Here is a 14,649-nt window from a genome sequence, read left to right as displayed (position 1 = left end):
ATTCACTTTCTCCTTTGAGGAAATCAACTTAATTGTTATAAATTCAACAGAGTTGGATTAAAGGAAATGCTCATATGATGAATGTCTTTGTTCAAAGGTGATTTTAAAAAACTGAGTTCAATTCATAGCAACTCAAGGACAAGGGTATAAGTATTTTAGTCTATGAAACAGTATATGTTGTTATCTGGAGATGACTTTGCCATCTCTTTTTAAATAACTTTTTTTGTATTATTTTACAGAGGAAGTAAAGAATATGATGACTTTTGGGTGTTTGTTGAAAAATATGAAAACTTCCAAAAACGACAAAAAGATAGAAATCCAAGTAAGTGGTTGATAGTTGTTCATAACAAATTCTAAATTCTTTTAAAGTAAAGGTGTCATATTCTGTTTCAACTGATCATGTTTTAAAAAAGTTGAATATTTCTTGAGTGAGACTTAAAATAGTGTTGGAGCACTACACATGTACATTACATACAGTATTCCTGTATATACCAGACAAGGTGCTTAAATGATAAAATGCTAAACTTTTAACCTACCAAGATGCACAAAAAGGCTGACATTCAATTTCAAGGGGTAAATTAATGCTTTTAATTTTTACTTTCAGAGACCAAACCATGTGTGACAGGAGAGTCTAGTCTTGGTATACCATCTCACTATGATAAAAGATACCGTATAAACATAGCCTTGAAAAACAGAGATGTTGAAGATTTTATTAAAAAAGGGAGGCTTGCAGGTAATGTCTTTTATATAAAAAACATGAATACTTATATACATTTAAGTCATGATAATACGGTGTACATTGTTTGGTTTAAACATTATTTATTTCATATAAATGGAGTTAATTGAATATATAATTATAATTATGTACAACAACATGATATGATACAGATTGAAAAGGATTGGAAGTCGAAAACTTATGTAGATTTCTTTCCTTTTTAAAATAATCTATGTATAAGTAGATACTGATCAGTCCAAGTTATGAAATGTTTTCTATGTTACTTTCTAAAATCATAGAATTAAATGTAAGGATAAAATACTTTGAGTTTGAAATTTTACAGTGATAGTTTCCTGCAGTTTTATACAATGTATCTCAGACTTTCTTTTTGTAAATGTTAGAGTATGTACAAGTTTTACATCCATGGCAAGCTTATATACCACATTTCAAATCTTTATAATGTCTGTTTGTTCAATGTTTATAAAGCATTTGAAAGAGAAACGGGAGGAAAAGCTAATATTACAAATTAAGATTATATAAATTACATTGAATTTGATTAAATAAATATGTTGTTTAAGTTCTTTGTGAATTAGCTTAATTAAACTGACATAATTATGGAAGACAAGTAGAACGTTAACACAACATCAAGAATAACAGAGTGGGTTTGAGGTAATTTATTCATCAATCACTGGTTTTGTTCATTAGGATATGACCAGTAAAAAATAGGGTACATTTGTAAGTGTTGTCACATTAACCCATTTAACCTGGTTCTGCACAGGTCCGGTCAGACTTTAATAAAGCACCGGCTAAAAAATTCAATAACCAGTAACAAGATTAGTATTAGTCTATTAGACTGACAGCTGAAGAAATTTCAGATTGATTTTAAACATTAAGTTTGTTTCTTTATGGTAATATATCACATTTGATTTGTATTTAAGTTGTATTTTTTTCTGATTGCAATTACTACCTTATGTATGGTATGGTCCTAATTGACAATTAACTCTGTAATTGGATATGTTTTGTTATCATTGTTGAGTATAACAAAATACAAACAAAATGTGATAACTTATCATAAAACACAAATTTATGTTTAAAATGAAAGAATTCTATTAATACAGTTGGTTTTTTGTTTAACATAGTTATTTGATTGCCATTTTAACTGTTAGCATTTTTGTTTACCATGTCATCCCTTGAAATAGGTAATAGCTAACCTAGAAAAAGGTAAAAATGTACAGATGTGCTGACTGACCTAGCTGTTTACTGGTAAATAAGGTAAGCCATAAATACCTCTCCTATCAATAGATTTTAATGATTGTGTTTATCCTTCAGATGCGGACATTGATGAAGAGATAACAGTTGAGAGAGTGAAGGAATTTAAGAATATATTATTGCACTACCTTGACTTTCAACAGAAACAAAAGGTTCGGTAATAGTTATTATTACTTATTTAATAAGGGCACATCTTTATTTATGTTTTGTAAATGTTTTAAATCTTCGAGGTTTGGTGAGAAACATTATCTAATGGGCCACTTTAACAGTTTTGTAAATCAAGACCTTGCCTCTAGGATTATGTTTAAAGTAAAATCTTGTCCATTTATTTAGTTGGGCAATTGTAGACCCACTTTGGTTTCTTGTTGTCATAAACTTAAGAGTAAATTAGGAGATTTTCATACCAGAACATGGAAATGATAGTATTGCTTGCTGTTATTAGTTTTAATATATCATTTAAGATAGTGTTATGTCTTGTTCGATGTATTCAGTTATCCAAGTTGAAGAAAGTAAAGGCGGACCAGGAGAATCTGCCGATCTTCCAGCACAAGTCGGAAATAGTAGAGCTTGTACGAGACAATCAGGTCGTTATAATCGCAGGAGATACTGGCTGTGGCAAGTCTACTCAGGTATTTTGATGTTTACTTTTACCCAAACTATTGCCACTTTTATCATTGTGGCAAATGTTCTTATACCCCGGTCACATATTCACGGAAAACGCCTACGGAAGAGCCACGGATTAATTCCGGCATCGTCCGTAGTTACCCGTACTGGTCAGTAGCTCTCCGTATTGTAACCGTGATCAATCGTAGTAGTCCTTGTATATCCGTAGCGATCCTTGACAATTTTTGAACATGCACAAAAATTTGCTACGGAAAATTCAACCGTAGCGTATCCCTATTAGTCCGTATTAAACCGTACTGATACGTACTTGTCCGTACGAAAACCGTACTAGTCCGTACTGATTCGTAGGCCCGAGCTTGTCCACGGTTTGGTACGGAGAACTACGTATTTGTACGGTTACCCTACGTATAAGCTACGGTTTAAATACGGATTAATACGGCATTATCACGGAAAGCCACGATCGTAGTACGCTGTACTACGGAGAGGCAAGGATTATCACGGTCTTATACGGTTTATTGCATTGCATCACGAAACGGTACGGAATGGTACGGTCCACCACTGTTTAGTACGGATAAATTAAGTATCATGTACTTTTTCAAATGTACAAATACCACCTGCTTGTTAAAACAGATATGTGTTTGAGCATTCAATAAATGATAATTGCCATTAACTGGCTGCAAATGTATATTGATTTAGCTCAGAATACGGAGGCAGTGGTCGAGCTGCTTGATGACATGCATAGAGGTAAAAAAAATATGTTAATGTCGTACAACAATGCATAAGTAATATAGTAACATATAAACATTGAATTGTGAAATTGGAGTAAATATGTACATAAAACGAAGTGTCTCATAAGCCTCGGGCGCTGCCCTTTAGTGATACTAAGATTAATTAACAAGCATTTTACATATTCTTACACGATAATTAATGTTATTGTAATGAACAGCACATTTTAAAATCAAAAGAGAAGCAGTATTTATCAACATTTTTCATTAATGATTACTAGTCAATATCTAATCAGGTAAGAGAAGACAGAGGTGATAGTTGACTAGAGATGGGCTTTTACGAAGACCCCTTCATGTTTAGCATGAGGCTCTTATGGCCGAACTTGTTGAGGATCCGGCGTCCTTCAAGAATTTCACTATAATCGGACCTGATATGTCTCGGGGGTCGGACGCGATGAGGCCGAATCCTTTCCGCCAAAATCATTGAACTCTGCAATTCGTTTTCTAGGTGTTCTTTTCTTGTGAGACATTGAGCATGCAAGAGGTTGTGGACGGATATAATATGTCCGTATACATCCGTGGCAATTCGTTCTTCTCCGTATCAATTCGTTCTTCTCCGTATCAGACCGTACTTATTCGTACTAACCCGTGCTTATACCGTAGCAGACCGTAGTGTATCCGTAGTGCGTCCGTCCTGATTCGTGTCGCTCCGTATCAAACCGTGTCTGTCCGTAACAATCCTTGTCTCTCCCGGGGCTTTTGGTGGTAAATCCGTCGAACTCCGTACTCATACCGTTGTGTGTCCGTGCTGGAACCGTAGCGGACTACGGAATTTCACTTTTCCGTAGTAATCCGTGAACAATTAGACCGTAGCTCTTCCGTGGCATTATCCGTGAATATGTGACAGGGGCATTAGGTATTTCAATTTCTAATTTTATGCAAACTTGATCACTTGGTCATGGTCACAGGTATTTCAATTTCTACTCTGACGAAAATTTTGCAGCTTTGGTCAATCTTCTGTGTTATTTTAATTTCTACTTTAACGCAATTTTGGCCACTTTAAATGTCATTGTCACAAATTTACTTAAGTATTTTAATTCCTACTCTTATGCAAACTTTGCAGCTTTTGTCATTGTGACAAATCTACTCAATTATTTTAATTTATACTTTAACACAAACTTGCTAAAATTAAGATAGCTAAATTTGGAATTACTTGCCCCTCACTGCAGTTCTCAATTCTTCCTTGTGATATGGCTATTCAGCTAACTTACTTTATATTAGTACTTATATTAAGTTGCCTGCCCATGAATTTGAAAATTCACAATAGGGCGTCTGAGATTTTTCTCCAGTGACGATGTTGGAAATTATTATATGACCTTGACAGTGACAGTTTGACATAAGATAAGGTACAATGTAGAAGGTAATTTACACAGTCAGTTTAGAATGTAGAGTATACTGACAGAGTAAGCCACATTGAGTTTACCACATCATTCCTAGGCATGATGTCAAGCAGTTTACCAATATTAGTTGCATTCACTTTCAAAGGAAACTGATAACTTCTGTATATGTTAGAGCAAAGGTACAATGCAAATGACCATAGAAAGGATTTCATGATTAATCAAAATAAAGTGACCTGCCCTACGTCAGGAATCAAACCCTATCACCCGATTCACACTCCTATACTCTACTTATTGAGCTAACTGGACGGCTCACATACCAGTTTACCTATAAATAATTGTGCAACTTCTGATACTCAATGGTCTAAAGAATTGCTTATTTGCTTGTAAGCTTGTGGTCGCATGTAAGAATCCTACATGGGTCAGGAGTTTCTGGATGCATTTTGTGTTACTAATTTTTTTTAATAATTGTAAGCTGATAGGATTGTATTGAATATGAAAAAAAAAAAAAAAACAAGTTTGATGAACTTGTTCATTATTTTTCATAACCTAGAAAAAAATAAAAGATCTATTGAAAACAATTATATCTCATGAGAATGATAGAACATTTTGTGATGTAGATGTTGTCACGAAGTGCTTAAAGCTTCAATCCGTGTTGTTGTATTTTTTTTTTGTTAGATATCGTACATATTAGCTTCATAACAAAACTGAAGTAAAAGCATGTGTGTTTCATGTAAGGTACGTTATTTGCCGAGGGCTTAACGCAACAATGTTAGAACTGTATGAAAATAAAGAACAAATAATGGTGGTGATGCTGCAAACCTTTAATGGATTGAATGTTACATTATCACTTTTCTCTAATATTTGACCTGTATATACCTTTAAGGAACTTCTATCTGTACAAAGTAACGCACTTTTGATCTTCACACCAGTGTGAATTTTATGAAATAGAGTTGATTTAAAACACTTTCCTATCTTCTTTTAATGTTTCGCAAGCGTTAAGTTGCCATCAGGTCTTGTGTTTGATATTTCTTGTCACATTTATATAGATAATATTGCTAATGCTTAAATATTGATTTGAATATCTCTCAACTTATTTTAATACGTAGATTAAAGAGGTTATTCATTTGGTCTTAGTTTTATTTTATATTGGCATCATAGTCTCTATAGTATTATTCATTTAGATATTTAGATTTATTCCGCAATTCTTTGTTTATCAATACAATTTAATCTAATTACACAGTGTCTCGAGTGAGCAATATATCATAGCTTTTTATAGAAGTTGAAAAAAAAATCCTTATGATTGCATGTAGTAAAGAAAAAAGAGATCTTGGATTAAAAAAAAAAGACCAGAAGACTAAAGCAGGAGAAATGAGTTTTGTTTTTTTTAAGGTGATCCAAGTCAGACTATTCTTAATAACAGCTTCTGTAGTTAGATTGAAGTAAGACTATCATCCTGTTTAGCTTGTCTGTTTTGAAGAAAATGACAAACCCAATGTGAATGAACAAATCTAGCCATAGATCTCAGGCATTCTAGCATCATCATGTTCCTTTTTTCTAGGGCTAAGACAGGCCCACAAGATTCTCTTGTTTTAAGACATTACGAAACAGTTAATTTTTATCTATCAAGACTAAAATGTGTAATACAAAATTATGAAAAGAATAGTATATAGATGTCTTACTGTATTCTTAATTAATTTCCATTAAGGAAATTATTTTAATCAGATTCCTATACTTCATGTGGTAATAACAAAAAACTTTTATAATAAGTTTTATATTTATTAGTCTTTCTCATATTTTTATTAAGATTACAAATCAGTGCAGCCTCGGTGCACTTACATAACTAAAGTAATGTGGAAAATGTAAACAGTTCATTGAAAACATAAAATTGTATTGCAATAATTATTGCAATATTAAAAGACAATTATTGCAATATAATACATTGTGATATACATGTATATAAATTGCTTGAATAATAAAGGGTAATACCTTCAAAACCTTGACTCAAGAGTGTATTAATCCCTTCTAACTTGGATCTGGTTAATTTTAGTAAAGATTGGTCTTAATAAAGAAATGCTAAAAATAAAAAGCCAGTACTGTTACAATAGAGTCTAGTTGAAGTGTATGACAGATTGCAAAAGATGTTCTGTCTAACTGGGACTTGAACCATGACCCAGTCAAATTGATTTTTGCAAATTTATCAACGGATTACACAAATATTGTCTGCTATAAGTAAACAGTTCTATACCATGACACTTAGCCACCCATTCTATATTGAAATTCATCCTCATGTTTTTTAGGGGTGTCCGTGGCCGAATGGTTAGGGTTGTTGACTTCAAACCACTTGCCCCTCACTGCTGTGGGTTTGAATCTCAACCAGGACTTCGGATTCTTGAGGAAGCTATCCAGCTAGCTTACAGAACGTCAGTGGTTCTACTCAGGTGCCGTTCATGCCTGAAATAATGCATGGAAGCGCACCTGAGGTCTTCCTCCACCAGTAAAGCTGGAACATTGCTATATGACGTTATACTGTGTTGGTGTGATGTAAAACACAATCAAACAAACTCGTGTTTTTTTAAGGGTACAATTTAAGACTGATGAAAATCCATCTTGGCCATCAAATTCATATTGTTCCCCATTTCGTGCAACAAATGTAATGTTTCAGGATTAGAAAGGCTTGCAGCCTGATTCAGTATGCTCCCCGCATAATTCTGTATTACTGCTCTTTCAAATGAGCTATCCTGTCACATGCATATTTTCCCATAATTTGTGATTTCAGATTTATAACCATGAGTACTGTACTGTACTGGTTGCATAGGAAAGTCATTATCAGTAATTATGTTGCAATGCAATACAAAGTCCAATGCACAATGGGGTTATACCATTGAATCTCTAGCTGAAAAAAAGGTCTATTATGTCAGAAGATTTATAATTCCCCTACACATTTGTAGTAGGTAGATGTATATGTAGTAAATAAAGTACAGTGGATGGTTAAACAAATACATATGGTATATATCTTGTTTTAGGTACCTCAGTATTTACTGCAGGCGGGTTATGAGAAGATAGCATGTACTCAGCCTCGGAGGATAGCTTGTGTTTCACTGTCAAAGCGTGTGGGATATGAAACTCTGAACGAGTATGGCTCTGATGTTGCTTTCCAGGTAAGGAGGAAAATGTGTAATAACTTACAGCAAGTCTAAGGTAGGGGTGTGGAGGGTTGTTCCAGGTTAGGAGGAACATGTGTTACAACTTACAGCAAATCTAAGGTAGGGGTGGGGAGGGTTTTTCCAGGTAAGGGGAAAATGTGTAATAACTAACAGCAAGTCTAAGGTAGGGGTGGGGAGGGTTTTTTTCCAGGTAAGGGGAATATGTGTAATAACTTAAGCAACGTCTAAGGTAGGGTGTGGAGGGTTGTTTCAGGTAGGAGGAAAAATGTGTTACAACTTACAGCAAATCTAAGGTAGGGGTTGGGAGGGTTGTTCCAGGTAAGGGAAAATGTGTAATAACTTACAGCAAGTCTAAGGTAGGGGTGGGGACGGTTTTTCCAGGTAAGGGGAAAATGTTGTAATAACTTACAGCAAGTCTAAAAGTAGGGGTGGGGAGGGTTGTTCCAGGTAAGGGGAAAATGCGTTTTAAATAACTTACAGCAAGTCTAAGGTAGGGGTGGGGAGGGTTGTTCCAGGTAAGGGGAAAATGTGTTATAATTTACAGCAAGTCTAAGGTAGGGGAGGGGAGGGTTGTCCCAGGTAAGGGGAAAATCTATTATAACATACAGCAAGTCTAAGGTGGGGTAGGGGAGGGTTGTTCCAGGTAAGGGGAAAATGTATTATAACATACAGCAAGTCTAAGGTGGGGTAGGGGAAGGGTTGTTCCAGGTAAGGGGAAAATGTATTATAACATACAGCAAGTCTAAGGTAGGGGTTGGGAGGGTTGTTTCCAGGTAAGGGGAAAATGTGTAATAACTTACAGCAAGTCTAAGGTAGGGGTGGGGACGGTTTTCCAGGTAAGGGGAAAATGTGTAATAACTTACAGCAAGTCTAAGGTAGGGGTGGGGAGGGTTGTTCCAGGTAAGGGGAAAATGGGTTATAACTTACAGCAAGTTTAAGGTAGGGGTGGGGAGGGTTGTTCCAGGTAAGGGGAAATGTGTTTATAATTACAGCAAGTCTAAGGTAAAGGGGAGGGGAGGGTTGTCCCAGGTAAGGGGAAAATGTATTATAACATACAAGGCCAAGTCCTAAGGTGGGGTAGGGGAGGGTTGGTTTCAGGTAAGGGAAAATGTATTATAACATACAGCAAGTCTAAGGTGGGGTAGGGGTAGGGTTGTTCCAGGTAAGGGGAAAATGTATTATAACATACAGCAAGTCCTAAGGTAGGGGTGGGGAGGGTTGTTCCAGGTAAGGGGAAATGTGTTACAACATAACAGCAAGTCTAAGGTAGGGGTGGGGAAGTTTTTGTCCCCAGTAAGGGGCAAATGTGTATAATAATATACAGCAAGTCTAAGGTAGGGGTAGGGGAGGGTTTGTTCCAGGTAAGGGGAAAATGTTTTACATACACTTACAGCAAGTCTAAGCTGGGGTAAGGGGAGGGTTGTTCCAGGTAAGGGGAAAATGTATTACAACATACAGTAAGTCTAAGGTAGGGGTGGGGAGGTTTTGGTCCCCAGGTAAGGGGGAAATGTGTTATAACTTACAGCAAGTCTAAGGTAGGGGTTGGGAGGGTTGTTCAGTAAGGGGAAAATGCCTAATTATAACATACAGCAAAGTCTAAGGTAGGGGTTGGGAGGGTTGTTCCAGGTAAGGGGAAAATGTATTTTAACATACAGCAAGTCTAAGGTAGGGGTGGGGAGGGTTGTTCCAGGTAAGGGGGAAATGTGTTACAACATTACAGTAAGTCTACAGGTAGGGTGGGGAGGTTTGTCCCAGGTAAGGGTTAAATGTGTTATAACTTACCGCAAGTCTAAGGTAGGGGAGGGGAGATTTGTCCCAGGTAAGGGGGAAAAATGTGTAATAACTTACAGCAAGTCCTAAGGTTAGGGGTGGGGAGGGATTGTCCAGGTAAGGGGAAAATGTGTTATAAACTTACAGCAAGTCTAAGGGTAGGGGTGGGAGGGTTGTTCCAGTAAGGGGAAAATGTGTTATAAACTTACAGCAAGTCTAAGGTAGGGGTGGGAGGGTTGTTCCAGGTAAGGGGAAAATGCGTTATACTTTACAGCAAGTCTAAGGTAGGGGTGGGGAGGGTATGTTCCAGGTAAGGGGGGAAATGTGTTATAACTTACAGCAAGTCTAAAAGGTAGGGGTGGGAGGGTTGTTCCAGGTAAGGGGAAAATGTGTTATAACTTACAGCAAGTCTAAGGTAGGGGATGGGGAGGGTTGTCCGAGGTAAGGGGGAAAATGTGTTATAAACTTAGCAGCAAGTCTAAGGTAGGGGTGGGGAGAGTTTGTTCCCAGGTAAGGGGGGGAATGTGTTATAAACTTACAGCAAGTCTAAGGTAGGGGTGGGGAGGGTTGTTCCAGGTAACGGGGGAAATGTTTTTATAACTTACAGCAAGTCTAAAGTAGGGGTGGGAGGGTTGTTCCAGGTAAGGGGAAATGTTTTATAACTTAAACAGCAAGTCTAAGGTGGGGTAGGGGAGGGTTGTTTCCAGGTAAAGGGGAAATGTGTTATAACTTACAGCAAGTATAAGGTAGGGGTGGGGAGGGTTGTTCCAGGTAAGGGGGAAATGTTTAATACTTTACAGCAAGTCTAAGGTGGGTAGGGGAGGTTGTTCCAGTAAGGGGGAAAATGTTTTATAACTTACAGCAAGTCTAAAAGGTAAGGTAGGGGAGGGTTTGTTCCAGGTAAGGGGAAAATGTGTTATAACTTACAGCAAGTCTAAGGTAGGGGTGGGGAGGTTGTTTCCAGGTAAGGGGAAAATGTGTTTTATAACTTACAGCAAGTCTAAGGTAGGGGTGGGGGAGTTGTTCCAGGTAAGGGGAAAATGGTGTTATAACTTACAGCAAGTCAAGGTAGGGGTGGGGAAGGGTTGTTCCGGGTAAGGGGAAAATGTGGTTATAACTTACAGCAAGTCTAAGGTAGGGGTAGGGGAGAGTTGTTCCCAGGTAAGGGGGAAAATGTGTTATAACTTACAGCAAGTCCTAAGGTAGGGGTGGGAGGTTGTTTCCAGGTAAGGGGAAATGTGTTTTATAACTTACAGCAAGTATAAGGTAGGGTGGGAGGTTTGTTTCCAGGTAAGGGGAAAAATGTGTTATAACTTAACAGCCAGTCTAAGGTAGGGGTAGGGAGAGTTGTTCCAGGTAAGGGGAAATGTGTTTATAACTTACAGCAAGTCTAAGGTAGGGGGTGGGGAAGGGTTGTTCAGGGTAAGGGGGACAATTGTTTAACTAAGCAAGTCTAAGGTAGGGGAGGGAGAGTTGTTCCAGGTAAGGGAAATGTGTTATAACTTACAGCAAGTATAAGGTTAGGGGTGGGGAAGGGTGTTCCAGGTTAAGGGGAAAATGTTTTTATATTACAGCAATCTAAGGTGGGGTAGGGGAGGGATTGTTCCAGGTAAGGGGAAAATTGTGGTTATAACTTACAAGCAAGTCTAAGGTAGGGGTAGGGGAAAGGGTTGTTCCAGGTAAGGGGAAAATGTGTTATATAACTTACAGCAAGTATAAGGGTAGGGGTGGGGAGGGTTTGTTCCAGGTAAAGGGGGAAATGGTTGATAACTTACAGCAAGTCTAAGGTGGGGGTAGGGGAGGGTTGTTCAGGTAAGGGGAAAATTGTGTTAAACTTCAGCAAAGTCTAAAGGTAGGGTGGGGAGGGTTTTCCAGGTAAGAAGAAAAATGTTTTAATAACCTTACAGCAAGTCTAAGGTCGGGGAGAGGAGGGTTTGATTTACAACTCAAATCCAGGTTGGTAGTGGGGTAGCTTGTTGGCTGAGTGGTCAAGGTTGTTGACTTCAAAAATCACTTGCCACTGACTGCTGTGAGGTTGAAAATCCTATCAGGTACTGTGAGGCAGTTATCTTGTTAAATTACTGAAGGTTGATGGTTAACTATGGTGCCTGTGAGTGTCTGAATTAATTGCATGAAGGGGCATCTGATAGTTTTGCTCCACCATTAAGCTGCTAGTATAAATATACATCCAGACAAACAATCAGTTCAGAAGATTTGATTTTAAACAGATTTCACATATGGGTATATCTGCCAACAATTGTTATTTCCTCTTCCTTTACATTTGTTTTGAACAATAAATCATCAACATAGCATGTGTATAATTATACTGGTTAACAACTCATAAGTTAAATGACGGAACTATCGCTACAGAATGGCAATACCACAGCACCACAAAACAACTACTTTGAACGTTTATTAAAATAAGAACCATATAACACAAAAAACGTATCTAGTGTAAACAATAATTTATGATGAAACACTAGGTTATTGAAAAACAATTTTAATCAAAGAATCACAAATGCCTTTAAATGATATTTCAATAGATTTAGTGTGAACTCTGAGAATATATTTATAAAATTAAAAACGTGGCACTCCAGGTGGCACGATGCCCATCAATGTAATTAAATCTATTTCCTTCTATTGTTTTTATTCTTCCTTTAATGAAATGGTTAGGTTTTTGTGTTTTATATTCTGACAATGAAAATTCATTTCTTTGAAGCATTTTATTTGTAGAGCGTAAGTTTTAATTTTCTGTTTAATTTACTGTAAATTTCATCTTTGAGTTGTTGATTATATACTTGGGGATTCTACAATATATAAAGTATAATTGTTAATTATCCTGGAGTATATTTCTTTAATTATGGGCAATAATTTATTGAATTAATTATAGTGGGATAAGGAAATTTTAACTTCTCAGGTGGCGGTTCGAGAAAAACGAGATACGAGCAAACACAAACGCTACTCTTTCTTGACTGAAGGTGAGAAAAATTAAAACGTAAACCCCAAGGAAATTATTGTAATTGACTATTATCAGCGAAGCAGAAATTGCAATAAAAGTTTTTGAGGGTTTTTTTGATACGGTGATAATTCATATGGACTCAGTTTTGATATATTTAGTTATTGTTTTAAAGGAAACAGTTTGATTTAATTGAACTTGTCCTTTCTACAAAGGCCATAAAAAACAGCTAAAAAGGCGAATTTTTATGATTAATGAGTTGGGGACTGATGAATAAATGGACCTTCTGATAATATTAATTGTTAATTGAATTGTTAATTAGTAAAAAGCAGCATACTTTTTCAGATTCATCGTTTGTTTTTATGAAAATTAAGAGATTGTTCGTAATGCTGCAAATTATTGTCAATGGAAAGATTAAAGTAATTTAAGATAGAGTAACATTAAGCCTTGCTGCTGTGACTGACTCTCTTGTTTCAGTTTTAAGCATAAAATTCTAATCATATACATGTATATACTGTATGCTAGGATCAACAAACTTACACCACCTAATAAACAATTAAACATACCACATATAAACTTACCCTACCTCTTATATAGAAACAATTTAACTACTTAACCACTTTTACATAATAAACTTACTCCACCACTAATACACAAACATACTAACTTGATCAAACTTCCCACTTCATCTCTTATTCACCAAAAAATTACTCCACCTATAATACACAATCAATCTTACTTCATCTCTAATTCCCCAAAAAATTACTCCACATATAATACACAATCAATCTTACTTCATCTCTAATTCACCAAAAAATTACTCCACATATAATACACAATCAATCTTACTTCATCTCTAATTCACCAAAAAATTACTCCACCTATAATACACAATCAATCTTACTTCATCTCTAATTCACCAAAAAATTACTCCACATATAATACACAATCAAACTTACTTCATCTCTAATTCCCCAAGAAAATTACTCCACATATAATACACAATCAATCTTACTTCATCTCTAATTCCCCAAAAAATTACTCCACATATAATACACAATCAATCTTACTTCATCTCTAATTCACCAAAAAATTACTCCACCAATAATACACAATTAAACTTACTTCATCTCTAATTCCCCAAAAAATTACTCCACATATAATACACAATTAATTTTACTTCATCTCTAATTCCCCAAAAAATTACTCCACATATAATACACAATCAAACATACTTCATCTCTAATTTCCCCAAAAATTACTCCACCTATGATACACATACAAACATACTCCACTTCTAATGCACAAAGAAACTTTGACTCTTATTCACAAACAACCCTACTCCACCCCTCATACATGTTTGTTATTTATTTAGGTTTATTGTTATATATTTAGGTTCATTGTTATATATTTAGGTTTATTATTATATATTTAGGTTTATTGTTAGATATTTAGGTTCATTGTTATATATTTAGGTTTATTGTTATATATTTAGGTTTATTGTTACGTCAGATGACGTCAGATCCGCACCTGTCAATGTATAACGTGATAGTCATTGATGAAGTTCATGAGCGGCACATTCACACAGACTTCCTGCTTGGCATTCTCAAATGTCTCGTACATCACCGTGATGATGTGAAGGTTGTGCTGATGTCAGCAACCATCAACATTGATCTTTTCAGTAATTATTTTGAAGATGCTCCAGTTATGAAGGTAATTGTTCTTTTTGCATAATTTTTAATAATCTCTAAGTAATTCATACAATAAAATATGGATATATCCCTTAATTATCCCTAAAATCATACTTAAGAAAACCATATGGACATATTTCTAAGTAATTCATACAATAAAATATGGACATATTCCTATGTAATTCATACAATATAAAACCTAATGGACATATCCCTAAGTTATTCATACAATAAAAATAGGGACATATTCTTAGGAAATCCAAAGAATAAAACTTAATCAATATATCCCATAGTAAATTAATACATAAATTTTATGATTTGTCTACACATGTATG

General features: G+C 35.8%; 1 protein-coding gene across 1 annotated transcript in view; it reads left to right on the top strand.

Moving 5' to 3' along the window:
- Positions 1–213: 213 nt before the first annotated feature.
- The window catches only part of LOC132716251 (probable ATP-dependent RNA helicase DHX34), a gene marked incomplete at its 5' end in the record, with an annotated part of 37,300 nt that continues 22,864 nt past the window's right edge, over positions 214–14,649 (top strand). Inside the window, 7 exons of the mRNA XM_060699487.1 lie at positions 214–322; positions 605–733; positions 2,045–2,136; positions 2,476–2,613; positions 7,757–7,907; positions 12,607–12,645; positions 14,119–14,336. Of these exons, the coding sequence (XP_060555470.1) occupies positions 214–322; positions 605–733; positions 2,045–2,136; positions 2,476–2,613; positions 7,757–7,907; positions 12,607–12,645; positions 14,119–14,336 (876 nt within the window). The remainder of the gene's footprint in view (positions 323–604; positions 734–2,044; positions 2,137–2,475; positions 2,614–7,756; positions 7,908–12,606; positions 12,646–14,118; positions 14,337–14,649) is intronic.

The sequence above is a fragment of the Ruditapes philippinarum genome, unplaced genomic scaffold, assembly GCF_026571515.1.
Source record: "Ruditapes philippinarum isolate M1 unplaced genomic scaffold, ASM2657151v2 ctg10740_1_1_1_1, whole genome shotgun sequence".
Lineage (NCBI taxonomy): Eukaryota > Metazoa > Mollusca > Bivalvia > Venerida > Veneridae > Ruditapes > Ruditapes philippinarum.
This window is presented reverse-complemented; position numbering and strand designations above follow the sequence as displayed.